At 37.8% G+C, this 22547-nt stretch overlaps 1 protein-coding gene across 1 annotated transcript; it reads left to right on the forward strand.

Moving 5' to 3' along the window:
• The first annotated feature begins 824 nt into the window (after nt 1–824).
• Nucleotides 825–20637, forward strand: LOC145979025 (progranulin-like). The gene is made up of 6 exons (XM_083112095.1): nt 825–1052; nt 4587–4762; nt 10313–10417; nt 12668–12843; nt 14805–14933; nt 19343–20637. Exons 2-6 carry the CDS (start codon nt 4588–4590, stop codon nt 19466–19468), a joined length of 711 nt encoding a protein of 236 aa, XP_082968221.1. The 5' UTR covers nt 825–1052; nt 4587; the 3' UTR covers nt 19469–20637.
• Nucleotides 20638–22547: the final 1910 nt, after the last annotated feature.

Below are 22547 nucleotides of genomic sequence, written 5' to 3' on the forward strand. Positions count from 1 at the left end.
CTTATCCTCATCGTCGCGATTAGTCAAAAGTAACAGACAAGTGACCAACCAATCAAGAAGGCAGGAACATAATAGAACTGTTTCTTTGAGGGTTTAACGCTATTGTGGGGGAAAATGTGACTTTTGTTCTGCCTGTAAAAAGTACCTTGCTTGCCGGTGCCCATCCTTGGATTGATTGATTGAGTTAGTGTTTTAACTTTAAGTACACTTTTATGCACAGTAAGGCTAATTGGGACTGGAGCTACACTACAGTATAAAGTGGGACCCGAACCACTATGTGTCTCCACCGGGTATCGAACCCGGGACCCCTTGATTACAAGGCGACGATGCTACGATGCTAAGTAAAAGGAAATACCCCCTACACGGAGGTATCCCCCAACAATCACACTTTTTCTCACTTTTACGCTTGTCAATTCTTACATTTTCTCATTAGCTGGACAAACACAAATACCCATGTCTTACCCGGGACTCGAACCCGGAACCCCTGGCGTTGTAGCGCGCTCTGCTAACCACTCCGCCACGGAGGTCGACACCATTGAGCCATCGGGGAGACCCGCCCTTCCTTGGAAAAAATCTTGCGAACGTCCATCATGCACCCGCTTGCCCCATTCTGGTGTCATTATTCATTCATTGTTTTGTTGCTTATGGGAGGGCAGTTATCACATTTTTCTTCATCAAAGCATCACAGGGAAATTTATACTTTATCTGTGATAGTATGGACAGCATTATTTACGGTTACAGTATTTATTATTACATAAGACCGGATAAGTATTTATCTAGGATGTCTACACTTTATTGCTGTGACGGATATAAACCCTACATAAATAATCCGTGCACACGTGCAACTGTATTATTCATCAGACGAAGCGAACCGTGGCTACTTTTTTTTATTTACCGTGTTCAACATAGCCACTGACACAGCTTCCGTTCTGTTATCAGTGATTCATATCTCAGGAAAGTCCCGAGTCAAAGTGTGCACGACTCGATTCTCTACGATAGCTGTTCAGTTTTGAAGAAGGTTCAGAGACGAAGAAAACTAACTTCATCTTCAGGTAAGTTGCTTAAGAAGTTTAATATCTGCATGTAATTATATTGCTCGTTTGCTTAATAAAATTATGAAAACCACGAGAACTGTACCGGTATGTTATCCCCATCTACTTCCATAGAAATGAATTTTTCTTTGCATTAATTTCAAAAACTGTAATGTACAATTCAATGGTTTCATTTCATCATTCGGACGTTGCACTTAATATTTGCCTTTGTACTGAAATTTTCCAGTTGTTTTGTCGTATATTCACTTATGCCGGACACTTTATTTTCTGACACCAGACACAACATCCCATGATTAAATACTACAGATAAGGGATTGGTTTCTCAGCAGTGGAGCAGAATATGCATGGTACAGAATGTACGTTTACATAGCACATCGATGAGAATAAAAGGAAACAGGAGAATGCAAATATGGTGTCCAAGAGTACACCCAAAGAAAAGTAGAAAATTAACCATTAAATGTAAAAATTCAATAATTCTGAACAAGAACTGTACCTGGTAATAAAAAATAAATCATCTAAAGAATTCTCACACTTTAGTAATAGTTTCAATTCTGCTGCGAAAACAATATTATCTTAAAGCAATTGTTCCGTATGTTTAATGATTTTAGCAAGTTTTGTGGGAGTAATACAAAATGTTGTACAATACTGGAAACAGTTGTGAAAGTGAGTTTGAAGCTTAAAGAAACTTTGTACACACCGGTAGTCCTTGGATGCAAATAAACTAAACTAAACTAAACTAAACTAATGAGAATGGTTAAGAGCTTCACCAAGTATTAGTAACAGGATAAATTATGTTTTGAAAAGTAGCTTACACAAGCATCTGGATAACAAGAATATGGTAACAGTTTCATACATCGGAGACACATTTCTTCAATTTTACACAAGAAACTACTTACGGAAATGAGTTTCTCCAAGGTTTACAACGTTCGTCGGGGTATTTTCTTTCGTCGTGGAATATATTTGACCGGGAAATCATGTATTTTTCAAGAGAAATATCTCACCGACGCACAATTGACATTGCTTTCATTTGCTTGCCCTACAACAACCGGATGCTGCATACATTTGATGATGTAAGCCCCTGTCAGTGTTTCAAACCCCCCCCTTTTTTTTTTGCTATGCTTGCCTAACTTAACCTAACCTAACCTTATCGGAAATGGTTTGTGTAGCTATCCGTGAATGGTTTGTGGGGCTATCCGTGTATGGTTCGTGGGGCTATCCGTCAGCTACGCGTGCATAATTTGTACAATTTGCACAAATTACTCTCTATGTGAAAAAATGTGGGTTTTTTCGTGTAAAAACCATTATGGCACCTTGAACTATGTTCCGCAAAACACAAAATAACCGATTTTAATGAGTCTCCGATCTATGAAACTGGTACCCAAGAATATATATAAGAAAAATTGCCTCAGACTCGGAGTACCGTCCGATTTTGGTATGAGGTTCAAAGAGCATTTTCTGCTAGAGTCCAGATATTACATGACAAGGTGTTGGAAGCATTGAGAAACTTTATTTGAATGCTAAGAGTCCTAAACCTGACTCACCTAACCTAACAGTGAAAGCATTTTGTGACCCCTTCACACCACATGTTATGTGACATGGTAGCATCAACAGTCCATATCCAAGATCACAACAAACAAATGACTAGCAAGTAAATTCACACATATAAGTGAGTGGAAGGGCAATATCATTCTTCCGGAACACACAGAAAGTGTTCTTCTCTAAGCCTTTGATGTTAATGATGTAAATAGAAATCGAAGCACATAGAAAATGTGTGTGTATTATGATTAGTTCAGAATTAAACAATGTGAACATTGATTTATCTTTGAAATCTAAGTCACAAAATATTGAGGCCCAACTTCTGTTTACTGTATGCATTATTCAGCATCACTTCATGTGTGCAGGACGTCCCTGATGGGATGGTGTTATTCCTGTCAGATTGCAATCAGTGGGTCCCAGGTTCGAAAAAGCCTGATGAAGCGAAATCACTGTACAATAGTTCAGATTCTACTTTAAATTGTGGGTCCGTTCGAAAGTACGTAGCTTATCTGGGCATAAAATGGACTCAACTCTGTAGACTACTTATGTCCTGATATCAACAGAAAATATGAATGTTAGTGCAGTATTGTAGTGCACAGCTGCATACAAACATGGTAAAATATCTTTCTCAAGCACTTGTAATGAATAGAGGCACATATTTTTGGTAAATAAGAAAGCAAGATTTCGGTACAAAAACAGAGTCAATTTCGGGTTTAAAAGCGGTAAATAAAATGAAATTTCACTGTTATAGCGGTGAAAAAGCGGCATATAAAATGACAATTTGGTTTTGAAAATGTGAATATGATCCAAAATTCGACCTAAAAACTGCGGTAAGAATTTACAATATAGAGAAAGTCTCCAATTTCGTTAATTTTCGGTATACTAACTAATTTTGGCCTCCTAATCACTAATCTGTTGTAAAAAACCGGGGGTCACATCTGGAAATTGTATATTTTGATGAAAAAATGTTCGTTAGGGCCAAAAACCATCCACGGGTAGCCCCAAAAACCATCCATGGGTAGCCCCACGAACCATTCACACGAGGTTAGGTTAGGCCTGTTAGGTTAGGTTCCATTAGCACTCATTTCACCCCTAAATTCATCGAAAAAATAGGGATCGTACTAGAATTGAACATCATAAATCATTTTCTTGTAAAACAACGGTGTGGTTGGACACAATGACAGGAGATTACATTTTTCTTCGTAAAACTACGCATATACACCTATATATATAAAAAATTCAATCGGCTTTTTTCAAATTTTCAGACGTGACCCCCGGTTTTTTTCAACAGATTCATGATTAGGAGGTCAACATTAGTTAGTATACCAAAAATTAACAAAATTGGAGACTTTCTCTATATTGTAAATTCGCTCCAAAACTGCACTATTACACAAAATAAACATATCCCTTCTAATAGCACATTAAATCATTACCAGAACATTAAGTTTATTCCTGTATAAAGGGGTCCATTATTAATTCTCAAATGTTTGCAGCAGAATTAATCAATTTTCCGTGAATTGCATAACTCTCAGGATAATTCTGACTTCAGAAAGTGTCGCATCGGTATATATGCGGTATATTTCATGTTTAAGAGTCTATTTCGCATTTTGCAGTTCATTTCGTGACAAAACATGGTAGGAAAATGCACCTCCCATGTTTCAGAAACATGAAAATAAGCATTACAATGTGTTATTTCACATTTCAAAAAACGAAATATGCATGCCTCTAGTAATGAGTGATCAAGGCCATAACTACCAAATTGGTTATCAAGAAAAGTTGTTTGACTTGATGGTCACAGTGTCAGATTTTGATGGTGTTGCATGGCTTTTCTTTGTGGGTGTCCCTTCATTAATTTCATCATGTCACTCATCCTCATCTTCGCGATTAGCCAAAAGTGGCAGAAAAGTGAAGTAAAATAAACCAAATAAATTAACTTACGTAGACAGTCATGCCATGAAGTTTTTGATGGATGTTGCCATTTCTTTTCTAACATTTCAGGATGTGGTATTTGCTGCTTCTTCCTGTACTCTTGGCAATGGATGTCCCATGCCCTGGTGGGAAGTACGCTTGCCCTTCAACAATGACATGCTGTGAGCTTCCGAGTGGAGCAGAGGGTTGTTGTCCGTTCGAAAAGGCAGTTTGTTGCGAGGACAAAGTGCACTGTTGTCCAAGTGGTATGTACCTGTGTTGCATATTAATACACTGCTTACAATTAATTTTCACATTATTTTGTCTTCTTATATACATCGGGGAATGATGATGACAGCAATGTATGCGCTCGAAATGTTGGAAAGCTACAATTCTTATTTCTTATAAATATTGGTTAATATTACTGGGTGAATATTCCACTCCTATTATAAGCATCAATTTTCTAGAATTTTGTTTAGAATATTCAAAAATTACATCAGAATGTAAAATACCTGTATGAAATCACAAAATACAGGGTTTTTTTTTTTTCACATAATATCAGTACAAAATTAAATTTTACGTAACTTCCAGGATAAATTGACTGACACGCAGCATTTTGTAGACCATGGGAACAATAACAATGCCAGGAAAATATCGGCAAATAAAATCCAACTGATGCATCAGTATTGGCTCATCCCTAACTTTAACCTATGGTCTCGTCAGTAATTTTTGTATTATCTAGCTGTGAACAATTTTCTTTTACACTTAGTCATTTCTGAAGTAGAGAGAAACTTTTTTTTTTCTTTGTTTGCTGGCAGTAACTGGAAATTTGCAGCTCGGTACTCGCAACATGAACTAGCAAGAAATATATGAAAATATCCGAGATAGGCAAACACCTATCAGTATTGATATTTGGAATGAAATAAATAGTCCTACGTACAGTCAGAGTTCATACTTTTTAACTTGTTTCTCTTCAGTTTTTAATCTTACACGAATAGTTCATGACTAGGGATGGCCAAACGGATCCGGATCCGAAAAATCCGGATCCGTTTGGATCCGGATCCGGATCTGCTTGGATCCGGATCCGAGAAATCCGGATCTACTTGGATCCGGATCCGTAAATTCCGGATCCGGATCCGAGAAATCCGGATCCGGATCCGAAAATTCCGGATCTGGATCCGGATCCGAAAGTTCCGGATCTGGATCCGGATCCGAGAGTTCCGGATCCGCGGATCCGGATCCGAAATTTCCGGATCTGGATCCGGATCCGAGAGCTCAGGATCCGCGGATCCGGATCCGGGTCTGAAAGTTTCGGATCTGGATCCGGATCCGAAAATCCGGATCCGGATCCAAGAGTTTCGTATCTCAATCCCATTATAATATTACCACACCTTAGTCCTACAAGAATTTTTTTCAAGTGTTGTTCCTAAAATACTTTGCTACGCATCGGCTAACACACTCGTGCACAAATGTCCGAAGTGATTTTGTAAATGCCATTGAAACGAATATGTATTCATTCGAATGTATTGGAAATGAAAACACACATAAATGTGAGACATTCCTTTCCAGGATGAAACCTTTAACACATATAACAAGATAGAAATGTTATAGAAAAATTATACAATTGTTCTACAGTTACAGTTTTACAAATTAAAATAAAACATTATAATATATGTAGTGTTAAATAATTACAAAGTGTAAGACTAACAAGGGAGGTTATCTAAAGGTCCCCCTCCGATTTCCATGAAACTTGGCAGTATAGTGGGGCCCAAAGGAAGAATTACGTGTTTTTTTGTTTCAGCCAAAAAACGGTTTTAGGGGGCAAAACCCCCTCAAATGTCAAGATGAGGACAAATTGAAGTGAGGATCTGACCCCTGTGTCTTTCCGATTTCCATGAAACTTGGCAGGTGTATAGTGGGGCCCAATGGAAGAAATACGTGTTTTTTTGTTTCAGATAAAAAAACGGTTTTAGGGGGCAAAACCCCCTCAAATGTCAAGATGAGGAAAAATTGAAGTGAGGATCTGACCCTGTGTCCCCCTCCGATTTCCATGATACTTGGCAGGTGTGTGTATAAACGGGCCCAAATGAAGAAATACGTGTTTTTTTTTGTTTCAGCTAAAAAACGGTTTAAGGGGCAAAACCCCCTCAAATGTCAAGATGAGGACAAATTGAAGTGAGGATCTGACCCCTGTGTCTTTCCGATTTCCATGAAACTTGGCAGGTGTATACTGTATAGTGGGGCCCAATGGAAGAAATACGTGTTTTTTTGTTTCAGATAAAAAACGGTTTTAGGGGGCAAAACCCCCTCAAATGTCAAGATGAGGACAAATTGAAGTGAGGATCTGACCCCTGTGTCCCTCCCATTTCCATAAAACTTGGCAGGTGTATAGTGGGGCCCAATGGAAGAAATAAGTGCTTTTTTTGTTTCAGCTAAAAAACGGTTTTAGGGGGCACAACCCCCTCAAATGTCAAGATGAGGACAAATTGAAGTGAGGATCGGACCCCTGTGTCCCCCTCCGATTTCCATGATACTTGGTAGGTGTGTGTATAAACGGGCCCAAATGAAGAAATACGTGTTTTTTTTGTTTCGGCTAAAAAACGATTTTAGGGGGCAACCCCCCTCAAATGTCAATATGAGGACAAATTTAAGTGGGCATTTGATTTGTGTGTCCCCCTCCGATTTCCATGAAACTTGGCAGGTGTATAGTGGGGCCCAAAGGAAGAAATACATGTTGTTTTTTTTTTGTTTCAGCTAAAAAACGGTTTTACAGGGCGAAACCCACTGAATTGTCAAGATGAGGACAAATTGAAGTGGGGATCTGACCCCTGTGTCCCCCTCAGATTTCCATGAAACTTGGCAGAAGAAATACGTGTTTTTTTGTTTCGGAAAAAAAATTGTTCTAGAGGGCAACCTCCTCTCAAATGTCAAGATGAGGACAAATTGAAGTGGGGATCTGACCCCTGAGTTCCCCTCCGATTTCCATGAAACGTGGCAGGTGTATAGAGGGGCCCGAAGGAAGAATTACGTGTTTTTTTGTTTGAGCTAAAAACTGTTTCAGGGGGCAAAATCCCCTCAAATGTCAAGATGAGGACAAATTGAAGTAAGGATCTGACCCCTGTGTTCCCCTCCGATTTTCATGAAACTTCGCAGGTGTATAGAGAGGCCCAAAGGAAGAAATACGTGTTTTTTTGTTTCGGCTAAAATACTGTTTTAGGGGGCAAAACCCGCCTCAAATGTCAAGATTAGGACAAATTGCCGTGGGAATCATCTGACCCCTGTGTCCCCCTCCGATTCCCATGAAATTTGACAGGTGTATAGAGAGGCCGTATGCCCCCTGTTTCTTCCTATGCCATATTTACGTGGTTTCGGGGACTTCAATTTCTCCTCATCTTGGCATTTGAGGGGGGGCTCTATACACCTGCCAAGTTTCATGGAAATCGGAGGGGGAGACTTAGACCTCCCTAGTAAGTAAGTGTATTAATTAATTACAAACCGCGCACGCGAGCACACACACTATATATATATATATGTGTGTGTATGTATATTATATATATATGTATATTAGCAGGTAACAATATGTTATAAGCACATTCTTACTTTCCAAAGAAGCGCATGTGGGATGGCAAAACGGATCCGGATCCGAAAATTCCGGATCCGGATCCAAAAGTACCGGATCCGGATCCGAAAGTACCTGATCCGGATCTGAAAGTACCGGATCCGAAAATTCTGGATCCGGATCCGAAAGTTCTGAATCCGGATCCGAAAGTTCCGGATCCGGATCCGGATCCGAATCTGAAAATTCCGGATCCGCGGATCCGGATCCGAAAGTTCTGGATCCGGATCCGGATCTGAAAATTCCGGATCCGCGGATCCGGATCCGGATCTGAAAATTCCGGATCCGGATCCGGATCTGAAAATTCCGGATCCACAGATCCGGATCCGAAAAATTTTAGGATCCGGATCCTAAGGATCCGGAACCAACCGGATCCGGATTTCGGATCCGCCAGGATCCGGATCTGGCCACCCCTATTCATGACATGAAGAAAACACAATTTATTAATTGTAAATTTTAGACTGTTGTTAGAAAACATTTGAAGGGTAAAGGAAAAAAACAAGAAATGTCCATTTTTTTTTTCGATTTTGAGTTTTACAGATCATTCTGTTGGTTGGAACTTGTACTAAACAACTGTACGCTACCCACTGGAATAAAATGAGAAATGTGTGTGTAAGAGACGATCGAATATTTGAGGTACTGTGAAAGAACATAGGAAAGATTAGTATTAAAATGTCATTTTCTCCAAAAACTGGTTTTGTGACATTCCTTGTTCTTTCCCCTATCCTTCATTTATGAAAATTTTAAGTACTTCCTTTACTTTGCATGTTTGGGTAATTGTTACGGTATTAGCCTTACTTCATTGTTCCATTGCAGGCATAATTCTTCACAATCGCACACAGTACTAGTAGCAGTAACATTTCAAAATACAAGTGAAAACTTGATAATTTGGCCTCTGCCAGCAGGAATTTTCTTTGGAAAATCATCTCGTCCCCCTCCCAAGCTAGAATAATGTGGGATGTCAATAGCGTATGGTGGGGAAAACAGCCAAGCACAGGGGAGAAGGGTTAGAGCGGATGACTGTGATGCTCACGTATGAAGCCACAATGTTAGTGTAGTGATTGCATGACAAGTCATGCCAACAGCAGTCAGCAAACAAAAATCCATGACATATTTTTAAGTTACTGCTATGAGATGAATAAATGATTCAGTGTTCACTAATATTGTTCTTTTTTCATGATATGTTTCATTCTTACTTATTTTTAATGCACTGCATAGTATTGGAAATAAAAAAAAAGGTACAGTGCTCCCCTGTGCTTAGCACCACGCCATGAAGGTGTATATGGGGTGTGGGGGTAACGCCCCACACTTTCTTGATCCGGTCATGAGTAGGGGTGATGTGATCAGCATCATGCCCCTGACCACCTTTACCCCCCAGGGTTTCCCCCAGGTACCCATGTTATTCGACGCTGGGTAGGCGCCGGGGCCGCTTCCAACGTTAGAAAAGTTCCCAGATTTGAACCGGCCGGGGATCGAACCCGGGACCTTTAGCATGGTAGTCAGACGCGTTACAGACTGAACCACCGCGGCCAGTAACACTAAATTTAATTTTAACAATTGAACTAGTCCTTTATGCATTCACAGTAGTTCAAGACTATTGCATCTTTGTGAAGGAATGGCCACATCAGCAAAATTGTACTGTAATAAAAACATACAGAAGAATCAAGCATTATATTTATTTTCGTGATGATATGTTGGACCTTTTCAAGTTTCGTAAATTAATCTAGATGCATATATTGCACCTTGTGGTAACATTTTAAATAATATATGCACAAAATAGATCTGCTAGAGATAGGACAGATTAATTGGTACTCTATCGGTATTGCCCGATGTAGACATATCAGTCAAGTTACAGATTATTTTACCAATCTGATATATGTATTAATATCTTAGTGTAAAATTGTGCCATTTTGTTCTAATATTTATGGATGATCTCCATGTCCAGTATTTACTCAGGTGTGAACTATAAAAGTATGAATCCCTACTTATCCCTAATATCTGCATTGTCTGCTACTTGAGATATGAATGCCAAGTGGCATTTAAACTAGGTGTTAGTTCAAATTGTTTGCATTCAAATTTATACAGGCTGTGCCTTGTATTAAAGGTAAAGAAATATTAACCATTTCCAATGTACTAGGCCAGCATGCAACGTTTTTGCATTTCTACATTCTATCTTAACACTTAACTTCTTTTTTTACAGACTGGACCTGTGATGTTGGCGCTGGCAGATGCAAGCATCATTCTGGCTATTTTGTAAAGATGGTGTCAAAAGTGGACGCTAAGCCCATGACCTATAATAATGCTAGTAAGTATTTATTGACTAGGAAAAAAAAATAATTGTGTAATTGAACTTGATACTTAAGGTGACCCACTATACCACATTGAGAATTATGTTGATATTTTTTGTAATTGGCAGATTTCTATGTTGTATATAATATAAAATTAGTTCCAGCAAGCGGAAAACACAAATAACGGAGATATTCTTTGTGTGCACACTCAAATAGTGAAAGAACACATCAGAAATAAATATCAGTCCCAAACCTAGCAATCCTAACCTAAAATTATAGATGCTGTTGTGGAATATCATGTTGGGTTCTATATTCACTTGTGCAAAGTCTTTAAGCTGTTCTGTGTCTTGCTAAGGTAACAAACTCACTTTATTTTACAGTAACACATCTCTGCAAAGCTAAAAACAACTGAAAATCTTCATAAACCATGCAGAATATTTCACTTTCTTGAAGGGTCAAGGCTGCCCTTAAGGCTTCACTACCATTTTCATTACTTAGATGTATTGCAGTTTTTATTTTTATTAATTCTTTGGATTGAGAGAACAAATTCTAGCTGAAGTAGATATTAGAAAGGAAGGTTGAATTGATTAATGTAGAATTCTTACTGACTCATAGCAATCATTACATTGTTTTTTTTTTTAACAGTCAAACAGAATTTAGAACTATTCCAAACAAATGGCACACAATAGGATGACTATGAATGTCAAATACTTGGCCAGTTTTGCACCGACATTATCAAGAAATATATCTTGACTACACACTAATATTATGTAAGTGCTGTTGTTTTTTAAGTCATGTAATTCTCAAATACGTCTTGATTAATTTCAAACAAAAGAAGCTTCTTTCGACACTGACAACTGTTATCAGGACTCTTTAAGAGATCTTTACATACTACGTATGTATATAATACTTGGATGGAAGATGCATTTACTATGGTTTCAAACTATAATAAAATGACTTGGTTGGCAATATCTGCTATGGGAAATTAAAAGTAATTGCCAACCTCACTCCCACCTGATCATACTTGCTCACTCATTCAAGATGGGAGTTCATCCAACCAGTTACAGGGTGACGTGTGGTAAGCATGATGACCCTTCCCCCCCCCCTTTCCTCATTGTAGGTTTCCATGACCGGGTTACACTACTCATTCGTAGCTTCCCAATTTCCTCATGATGGTGGGTGGCCACTGGCTCCTTACACTGGCTGAAATGTCAGGAGAAAAGTTATGTTTGGTATGTTTTTCCTGGTTGTAGCTGGAGCCCAAAGCACGGCCATGGTGTGCGACACTAAAAATAATGGTATCCAGATTTTTAATCATATTTTAACTGCAGATTTGTTTGTCAAAGGAGATTATGCCAACTGGGACAATTTTCTCTGCTATGATATACCATCTTCTTTTCATGATTCATCAAGACAGTGAAGGCATCTCTCGTCTTTGACGTAAAGAATCACTGTGCCCATACTTCCTCAAACAATAGTTTATGACAAGAAATGGGTAGAAGGTTGGGGTCAAACATGAACTTCAACTTGTGGTGGAAACGTTCTTTTCACATCACGGCTAATTTGATACTCCATTTTTATTTTTCTATACTAAGTAAAACTTATTACAAATAGAGCTGTATTGCTAATGTATGTTTCATTTCTTGTCTGTCTTCCATTGTAATGTGCTAATTATGTTTGCATAGTGATTACGTTTTTCATAAGAAACTAACATGAATGTAAGATTCAGTAATAATTTATAAATATTTTGGAAGTGCGAGGACCTGTACATGGCTCACCTTGCCCACCCCTAGCAGCACTGCAGGTCATATCATATATATGATATGAGCATATCTTCGTGAATGTGCCTCATCAATTTTGTGTAATGACCACTCGTCCTCTGTGATAAGAGTGGTTAGCACAGCATGCTACGATGCCAGGATTCCCAGGTTTGAATCCTGGCTTTCTTTGTGAGTGTCTCCCTTCATCATATCATCACCCATCCTCATCTTCGCGATTAGCCAAAAGTGGCAGTAAAGGAGAGTAAAATAAACCTAATGAATCAATTACATACAGGGTGAAAGATGTAATTTGTCAACGCTTTTAAGTGTCAAAACAAAACAACCAAAAGTTATTTCTCTTGTCTCTTGCATTTTCTAAGTTCTGAAAAAGAAGAGATGAAAAATTCACATGTAGCGTAAATTATTTCAGTTCCTTCTAGGATGGATAAACTTGTCCAGCATGACTTGCGATTGCATATTGATGAGAAGAATGCTTTATTTGATTAGGTCTTGGCAATCATCTGTGCCCAGACAGAAGCCAGTGCCCAGATGAGTTCACCTGTTGCTCGGTGTCCTCAGAAAGGTATGGCTGCTGTCCATTGCCGAACGCTGTCTGCTGTGAAGACGACCAGCACTGTTGCCCCAGTGGGAGCACTTGCTCAAGTGGGGGCTTATGCACCAAGGTACGTTCAATTTTCCTTGTTCAAGTTTTATGTAGGAATGGGCTGATCCCAGGACAGTTTCATCCTGAGACTTCCCCAGGCTTGTTGCAGCCGTGCCATTAGTTTATACTGACAGGGAATTCCTTGAATTCCATTGGCACCAGTAATTCCACTTGAATTTCTTCGCAAATGTTTAAAACTTACAGAACTGTAATTCAGATTCTAAATCCATTCATAAAGATTCTGATGTATGTTTATCACAGTTTCTTTATTTTTACCTTTATCTAAGAACCTTGGGATATTGTTTACTACATCTATGGGTTCTTTCTTAACTACTATGGATATCGTCCTCAGACCATACTGAATTTATCTTTTACTTTATATCTCACACCCCTCCAACCACAAGTGGACACTTCTCCGTACCTTTCAGTTTCGATACTGGCTACATGCTGTGAAGGTCACAAGGTCTTGCCTTTGTTTTTTCAAATCTTATTGATTTCTATTTTCAGCAAGCGGTCTCGCAGACATACCATAGTAGTTTCATGTAGTTTTTGTTACGTTGTGTTTCAAATGGCTCATAACTCATTTTTCAATTTCAGCAAAATATTACATATTACTTTGAACTATTACTCTTCTGACAACATAAAAATGTTGAAATTTTAAGCATTTGGAATTTCAAAAAAAGTAAAGGAGCCATTGTTGCAATTTTTGACTGATTTTCTTCCTCTTTGCATAAATTATGTTAAATTTCTTTAACAAAACAATAATAATTGAAAACTGCTTTACATCATTCTTCTATAACCATGTCAAGCTATGTGAAATGAGTGAGAAATTGAAAATCGCAAACCAGCTAGTTCACAGTTCAAAATGAAAAAACTGTGATCTGACAAACCCCTCCATAATAGTTGTGTGATTGATTATCGATGTCCATAGTACTGAAGAGGTAATAATGAAAATAAAAATGGAAATTCTCACCAACACCAGTAATGGCACCAAAAGGGGGAGGATATGCACCCCTGGTTGACCAGTTCCCTTTACCTCTTTCCCAGTAAACAAGAATAAATAAATAAATGCTGGTTGATGTCAAATATGCATTTTTGTGTGGTATCGTGATGTATTCTAATTTTGACTCCCCACCCCTACATCAGAAAATATTTCCTCCCCCCTGATCCAGCTCTGCCTCCCAACTTTTTTTTTTCATTTCAGTGTAGCAGGTACAGCAAATCTTGCAATGGTGCCAAGTCAAAAAATGTTCAATTTTGAAAGCCACTAACTGCTTTATGGCTGAAAGTCAACTGGAGATTGTTAACACTGTTAAGCCTTGTTTCCGTGTTAATAAAACATAAATTGCTGACGATGGAAAAATTTGGAGATTGTTGTCATGGTCATGAAGTACATTATTTGCCTGTTGTGAAAGCAGGCCCTGTTACAGTGTGAAGATTATTGAACATGCCATGGCCGCTGTGGCTCAGTCGGTAACGCGTCTGACTACCATGCTAAAGGTCCCGGGTTCGATCCCCGGCCGGTTCAAATCCGGGAACTTTTCTAACGTTGGAAGCGGCCCCGGTGCCCACCCAGTGTCGAATAACATGGGTACCTGGGGGAAACTCTTGGGGGTAAAGGGGGTCAGGGGTGTGATGCTGATCACACTCACGACCCGATCAAGAAAGTGTGGGACGTTACCCCCACACCCCCTATACGCCTTCATGGCGTTGTGCTAAGCACAGGGGAGCACTTTACCTTTTTTTATGATTGTGTAGTGGTAACGTCATCACCTTGTAATCGAGGAGTTCTTGTTCGATACCCGGTGGAGACACTTGCACAGTCATCTGGATTCCAATTTAAATTGGATGTCCAGGCCCTAATTAGCCTATCTGTGCATAAGGTGGATAGAAAACAACAATTCAATTCAAAGAACATTTAATTTTATTAAATATTATGTTCTATTACCATAACATTTATTTTTATTTCTGTTTTATTAGAGAGAAGATGAAACATCGGAGGTGAAGAGTGAAGATGTAATTTGCCCTGGTGGACACTCCATGTGCCCCAGCCGAAACACATGCTGCCCTGTTGGCAGTGGAAGATTTAGTTGCTGCCCCCTGCCTTCAGTAAGTATGAACTTTTTGAATAACACCTACCCCCTGCATGTGACATGCTGTGAAGGCATTTAGAAGGAGGGGGATATATATATAGGGCCTTGCATGTTCACAATCTAGGCCATTTCTGGATCTATAATTTCTGGCAAAATGTTAATGAAGCATACATAAAACAAGCAAATGTAGCTGGACTCATTCCGATAACAGCATTTTCACCTTTTAGAATATCACAAATTGTTTTCAATTGTTTCATGTCATCATTTGCACTCACTACCCATTTGCACTTTTCCACAACAGTTGACCCCTTTTCTCCTGACACTTCTATCGTCTGCTGCATAGATTCCTCGAAGATTTTCATGGATGCTACAAGAGTCTCACCTCTTTTTTTCTAACTTTGTAATTGTCTCTGGCAATGCACCATAATGTGCAAAAATAAACGACAGTTCATTCTTCAGTTCTGAATAGCACAGGAGTTTTTTTCACTTCACGAATTGAAGCCACTTCATTTTCTGGAAGAGCATCGATCACCTCACTGGTTTTTTCAAGGTGGTTAGCATAATATATAGCTGCTGATATCCAGGATCCCCATCTCGTCAAGACTGGTTGCGGAGGTAAACTAAGCTCAGGTGAAACTTCCTGAAATGTTTGGGTTCGAGAGGGAGATTTCAGAAATATCTTCTTTGTGTTCGAAATCAACCTGTCCACTTCTGGGCGCAAAACACTAACCTTTTCGGCGATTCTGCGCATTGCGTGGGCTACACATGTGATATGAAGCATGTTCGGGAAGAGAATTTTCAATGCTATGGCAGCCTTCTTTATATAGGGAGCTGCATCACTGATAAAAAGTAACATGTCATCATGATGTACGCCATCTGGCCAGAGCAGAAGTAGGGAATTTGAGAATAACTGAGCTATTGACGAACCATTGGCTCTCTCTAGTTGTTCTGACGTGAGAAGAAATGACGACGCATGTTGGTTCCATAGTTCATATGATGACGTTGGCTATTCAGCGTCTGATAGCATCAGTACTTTCATCTGTTTAAATCCAAACCTTCTTTCCACCAACTTCAGCACGAATTCTTTGCAGAGCTTCTTCGTAGCAGATGCTTAAATATGTTTTCCGCAGCATAGATTCCGACGGCACCGTTTCTTTAGTGTATTTCTCCAGGAATTTCCTCAGTGACTTGTTTTCCACTTTCCAGAAAGGTATTCCTGCTTCCATGAGAGCATTGCACAGTTCAAGAGAAAACTGAGATTGCCTGTTGGATGAAATGCCCACTGTTGAAATTAGGGATATCTTCTTCTGTCCAACCTTTTTGGCAACTGCAGATTTATGTTTTGCTGTTGACACATGCTGAGATATATAAAGTATTTTTTCTCATGGTTGAATGTTTTTCCACATATCTTTTAGAGAAGAATAGTATCATCTGTCAAAAATGTGCTTTCACCAAATTCATGCACGTAACCATGTAACTTACCACTTAATAGCACACTAAATTTCGGCATGATTACAACTACACGATCCTTTCCTTCCAAAGTGCAGAACTAAACTAAAGATAGAGAACTTGATTTTGGAATCCATGCAAAGGCCCTTGGGCATTAGTGCTGTTCCTTGTCAATAACCTCCTGACACGGATGCTGGACGTGATGACGTAATTGTGCAGGTGTTCTGCAACAGGTTTTCAGCAGTCAATCATTCACAAGGACATATTAACGGAAAGGCAATATCTTAACTCAGCATGAAATACTATTTTTTTTAAACACACTTTTCTCCTTCAGCAATGTTGAAACATACGTGAGTTCAATATTACTTAAATAAGGAGAAAATTATTCACATAATAAACAGAAGAAAAATAAATGCCAACAACGTTTTTTGGGAGAAAAATAATTTATTTACACATTTTTTTAAAAAAATGTTCAAATTTCCTTGAAAAGGGCAAAAAAAAAAGGCATTATAATTAAAAATAGGCAGTGGGGTCCCAAATAGGCAAAATAGGCAAAATGAAAAGGCTTCTAAAACATTCGAAACAACATAAAAAACGTATATCCGGAAAAATTTTATCAATATATGCAGTAGATAAAAAGAGGCATTTTGCCAAACTTTCGGGCTCTAGTAATTACATATTCTATTACTTTCTGGATACATACCTTGAACAGGAAATTGTCAATGAATTATATAACTCACGTGCTTTTTTGAGGTTATAAATTTGATACAAATTTTAATTTGAACAACATATGTCCTTAAAGTTATGTTGAAATAAAATAAATATCTAGTAGAATTCTTGAAATTGCTTGGATACTTTATTATTATTAATGTTACATATTTGTTGATTCCTTTTGATAATGCATATTTAGGTACATGTGTCAGACTGGTTAGCACATCGCTCTGCGATGCCAAATGTACCGGGTTCAAATCCCACTCAGGCTTGGTTGTTTGTGAATGTCCATTCATCACTTTCATCACTCATCCCCATCTTCACAAATTAGCCAAGAGGCACAAAACGCCAAGTAAAATAAACTAAATCAATCAATATTTAGGTACATATTTTATCTATTATTGTTACATATGTATGTACATATTTTGTACTTTGATATTACATAAAAATCTGGGGTCTAAATGTTACACTATGGTCCCCTTGGTGAAATTAAGTATAACAACCTTATTTTGTGCCAGGGTGAGAACCTTTTATTGTGTTACGATGTTGGCATGAGCCAAGCTTGAAATTGAATAATGGTCTTTTTAAATATTTCACATCAGTCCATTCCTATTTTCAATTAAGGTTGGAGTGGCATGATACTTGAATTGATACCAATCAGGTGCCAATATAAGATGTACAGAAAACCGATACTCTGCCAATCCAATATAAAATTTCAAATGTTCTTTGATGGACATGAATGGTTCACTGACCTTGTTAGTTTAATGTATGTAAGTAGGTGATTGCAGTGGGGTTTGTCTTTCAAAATGAAATTCATGTTTAGACAGTTACTTGACAAAATTATATATATTAATTACACTGGAACCCCGATTTTACATTCCCAGATTTGATATTTCCCTCATTATACATTCAATAGTGATTGTTCCAACATAGCAAAATGTTATAAAGTTTTCCTTGATATTACATTTTCCATATTTTAAGTTTTTTTCTTTTGGAGGGGAAGGCTTGGTCTCTGAGAAACATAAAATTGAGGTTCCACTCTGTGTTTATATTCACAAAAAATATAACAAAATGGCAGAATTTTGCACTAAATTATAATCTATTTATGCATCAGATTGATAAAATTATCTGTAAACTGATATGCCTACATCAGTTGATATCAATAGATTAATGATTACACCAGTGTGCATGGGTTTGGATGACTCACAGATGACTGTTGTCTCTGAATAATTTAAGCATGCTGATTCCAAAAATGAAATCCATTTTTACCCATCACGTCTAGTTTTTTTTCCAGAATATAGCAACATATTAACTGCTTGAATTTAACAATAAAATGTGTAGCTCCGTCATTTCTCCAATAGATGGCTCAGTTTAGATGGTAAAATATTGGTTTTCTACAATACAAATCCTCCAATTTTGAACTATAAATGTACATAAAATGGTAAGCATTTAATCCACCCTTTTATCTTCACAAGATACATTGACATGAAAATTGTAAACTTTGATTACGTAAGTTCCATTTTCAAAATATCTCATAAAAATTTTCTTCACAAAATGTCCAAAACTCTGTTATAATGTAGTGGGTCAATTGAACTTAACGACGTGGAGAAAGTCCAGCTCTAGGGAAAAATTCTGAGGTGATGGGAAGAAATTTGTCATATCCGTCATCAGCATTCAAGATACTTCCAGAATCATGTATTGGTTTGTAAACAACCAAAATTTTCCGGGCCTCCCCCATGCCGCAGTGGTAGCGTCCTTGCCTTGTAATCAAGGGGTCCCGGGATCGATACCCGGTGGAGGCACAAGTGGTTCGGATCCCACTTTAAACTGTAGGTCCAGTCCCGATTAGCCTTACTGTGCATAAAGTGGACTTAAAACACCAACTCAACTCAACCCAAAATTTTCCTTGTTTAAATTTATTTTGTTGTTCTGTAATAAGTGTAATGGAATGGTGAATATGAGAATTTTGATTATGAAAAATCCTGACGTGATGGGGAAAATGGATGTCATTTCCATGATCAGCATTCAAAAATACTTCCAGAATTGATTTAAAATCATCTGATCCCCCCCCCCCCCCCAAATGCAAGGTGATGTTATCATTCTATAATGTTCAATGTCTCATCCCTAATTAAAAGTGTAAACTTATGGGACCAATGTCTCGGATTTTAGTGAAATGCTACACTAACTCCGAGTCATGAGCCATTATTGTACTGACGAATATGTACACTCTGTAACCTCTACATGACTTTTTTCTCTTCCTTTAAGGCTACCTGTTGCAGTGATTTGCAGCACTGTTGCCCATTCGGCTACCACTGCCTGTCACCAAGTGGGTGCATCAGAGCGGACAACCCCTTCAACGTGATCGACGGCTATGCAATGGAGGAGGACTGAAGACGTGTGAGTGGCGAATGTAGTAGCTTTTGAAGTAGTTTTTCCAAAAGATCTTTCAATTTTTTAATATTGTTTATGATAATTGTATTTTATATTTTACTTATATACATGAACATTGTTTTCTGTTCACACACATGTATGTTGTGATACAATATGTAGAAGTATGCAGCTATGTTTAATATAATGTTATATAGCAAGGTATACAACATGACAGGTTTTAAGCACTTTTTTGTAAATGTAGTGGAAAATAGTTGCACTTTAAAAGATTTTTGTATGTGTATGGGCATTTTGCAGCTAATGATACATATTCTACGTCAAGACAGCAGCATGAGTGTTAATGAAGGGCCATTAATTGGAAGAATGTTTAATGTCGCAAAGGAGTTGAACCCTGAAACTAGTCTTCCAGAATTACTCTTGAGTTGGAAATACAAAAATTTTGAAATCCTGTGTGTTTTTGGTTCAGTTTAATACGTATCTTCTCTCGTTTTTTGGTAAAGAAGATATACCTGCCTGTGATATTGAAGCATTCCTTCTGAAAAAAGTACTTTAGATTAGATGTGGTATCGTTAAAAAAATTTCACTCCTTTTGCAAGTAGTTACAGCGTAGTAATTGGCAAATGAATACCATTTCTAAGAATGATATTTTAGAGTTCAACCTTCATTTTTATTGTTAATTTTATCAAAGCTTGTACATTCTTGTACTTCCTTTTGCTTTGTAAATGAGATCACTTTGCATTTATTTTGTACTGCCTGAATTGCTATCCTGGCTCTGAAAGTAGCATGAACTTACATGTAATATCCTTCAATTTATTTTCAAGTCTATAATTCTACGTGATACTGTATATCTTTGCACATTGTGTTGAAAGTTTGATAAACTTTTAGTAGTATAAAAAGATTTTTTTTAAAATTTCGCAGTCATTCCTCTTTTTTCGCCAACTAATAGAGTTGTTCTTGTTATGCATAAATGCAAGTGCTGCCTTGAGCTCAATGAAGATTATAATTTCATATCGGAAAATGTTTTTAACAAATTAAAACACGTGATCTTGTGATAGCATGCATTTTGCACAAGGCTGTGATGTATTCCTGAAATGCAGACTGTCTATAGAGATGGAAAACATGTCATTTTCATATTCCTAGAACTGAAATTTTTCAATAAACATTAAAATGTTTATGTAAATGTTTTCTTTATAAACCTTTCATACAGTCTTTATAATTAATGTGCAGTTTTATTTAGGCTTGTGATGGGCAGGGCATCTGGTAATGGCAGGGTGGCTACTCAACGGGAATTCCTGGAATTCTGCGTGAATTATTGCAGCTGGGAATAATTCATGAATTCTGCATGAATTTTCTCTGTAGACGTGAAAAAATTTCAACTTATTAATTTAAATATCATTGAATTTTAACATATCTACAAATACCCTGAGGCAAATTTTTCACAGTATAGCTTTTATTTTTATTGAGAAGGAAAAGAAAGCTGCCTGGAAAATTAAACAGAATTTTGTCAGTCTAATTTACTTTGTTAGTGTCCTTTACAGAACAATCTATCTGACAGATGGAAGATTGTTACAAGATTAGATATCTTGAAGCTGATTAGTTAAAATTGAGTGTGTGATTCTTATACAATTAACTATTATTCACAAATTAGTATTCTCGTAACATTTGTGACTTGTGTTTATACATGTTTTTCGAGTCTGGGTATGTGAAATTGTAAATGTAAACTCCATATCTTGAATTAAATATTTTAAATCTTGTATATACCGTTTAATTGAATTGAATTATAATTTTAGGGTACATTGGAATCTCACGCACCCATTATATTATTAATATATCTGTGTGTGTGTATGTGTGGTGAGTGGCCACGGTGGCTCAGTCAGTAACGCATCTGACTACCATGCTAAAGGTCCCGTGTTTGATCCCCGGCTGGTTCAAATCCGGGAACGTTTCTAACGTTGGAAGCAGCCCAGCGTCGAATGACATGGGTACCTGGGGGAAACCCTGGGGGGTAAAGGCAGTCAGGGGCATGATGCTGATCACTAGGGAAAGGAACTTTAAGTAAATAAATGTTTTTTCTGCGATAAGATAGAGACCCTCATTTTTGCCAAAATTCTGATCATAGCCTTATATGTCAACACAGCAAATTTTATTTTACATAAAAACACATATTTTCCAGTTTTCTGTATGTAAATACATATTTTGCGAATTTTCATTTTAAATACATAAAATCGCTCATTGACTTCATCTACCTCGAAATCCTCGAAGGAAAAATGTTTATTCTCCGCACCTCTTTCATATCGAGAGTGCTAGGTTTGTTTTGTCTTTGAACACCTTCGCTGGCAGACTTCTGGCACCTCGCCTACGATCCTATTGGGAGAAAATAGCTGTAAGTAGCTGGGGCTGGCTACACGTAACGATAGCAAGGCTTTTTAATGAAGCAATGCAGCTATTGTGGCCGGAAGGCATAAAATTTGACAATGTTCTTCTCTTGACAGATGCTGCAGCTTACATGCAGTGGTCTTGCCGTTAGCTACCCCAAAATGGTGCACGTTACATGTGTGGCGCATGCATTGCATAGAATATGTGAAAAGATAAGAGCTCTTTATCCCGATGTCGATAAACTGGTTTCAAATGGGAAGAAAGTTTTTATCAAGTCGCCTAGAAGAATAGACATTTTTAAACAAAAATGTCCTGAGGTTCTCCTTCCCCCTACACCTGTAGTTACGCGATGCAGATGTTATGCCCAGAACTTTGAAAAAAATTGTATCTGTTGTAAATGATCTCAACAAAGAAGAATTCTGCAAGAACTGTTGATGGAGCCCTCCTTAAAAGTCGAATTGGCCTACATTTCAACAAACCTGTCCATTCTCTCTAATTCCATATGAAAGCTTGAATCGTCCGCGAACACTTTGGCAGCTTCCATTGGTGAAGTCCGTATAGTAGAAACGAAACTGAAAGAACTCATTGGATCTAAATGTCTAAATGTACAGAATTTTTGGGGAAAAACCAAGGTTTTCAAACAATGTGCCAAATTGCATGTGAGGTGAAGTAGAGGAAGAGGAAGCTTTGGAAAACTTCGGCGTTA

Source organism: Lepisma saccharinum, chromosome 25, assembly GCF_977018435.1.
Source record: "Lepisma saccharinum chromosome 25, izLepSacc3.1, whole genome shotgun sequence".
NCBI classification, from domain to species: Eukaryota; Metazoa; Arthropoda; class Insecta; order Zygentoma; family Lepismatidae; genus Lepisma; species Lepisma saccharinum.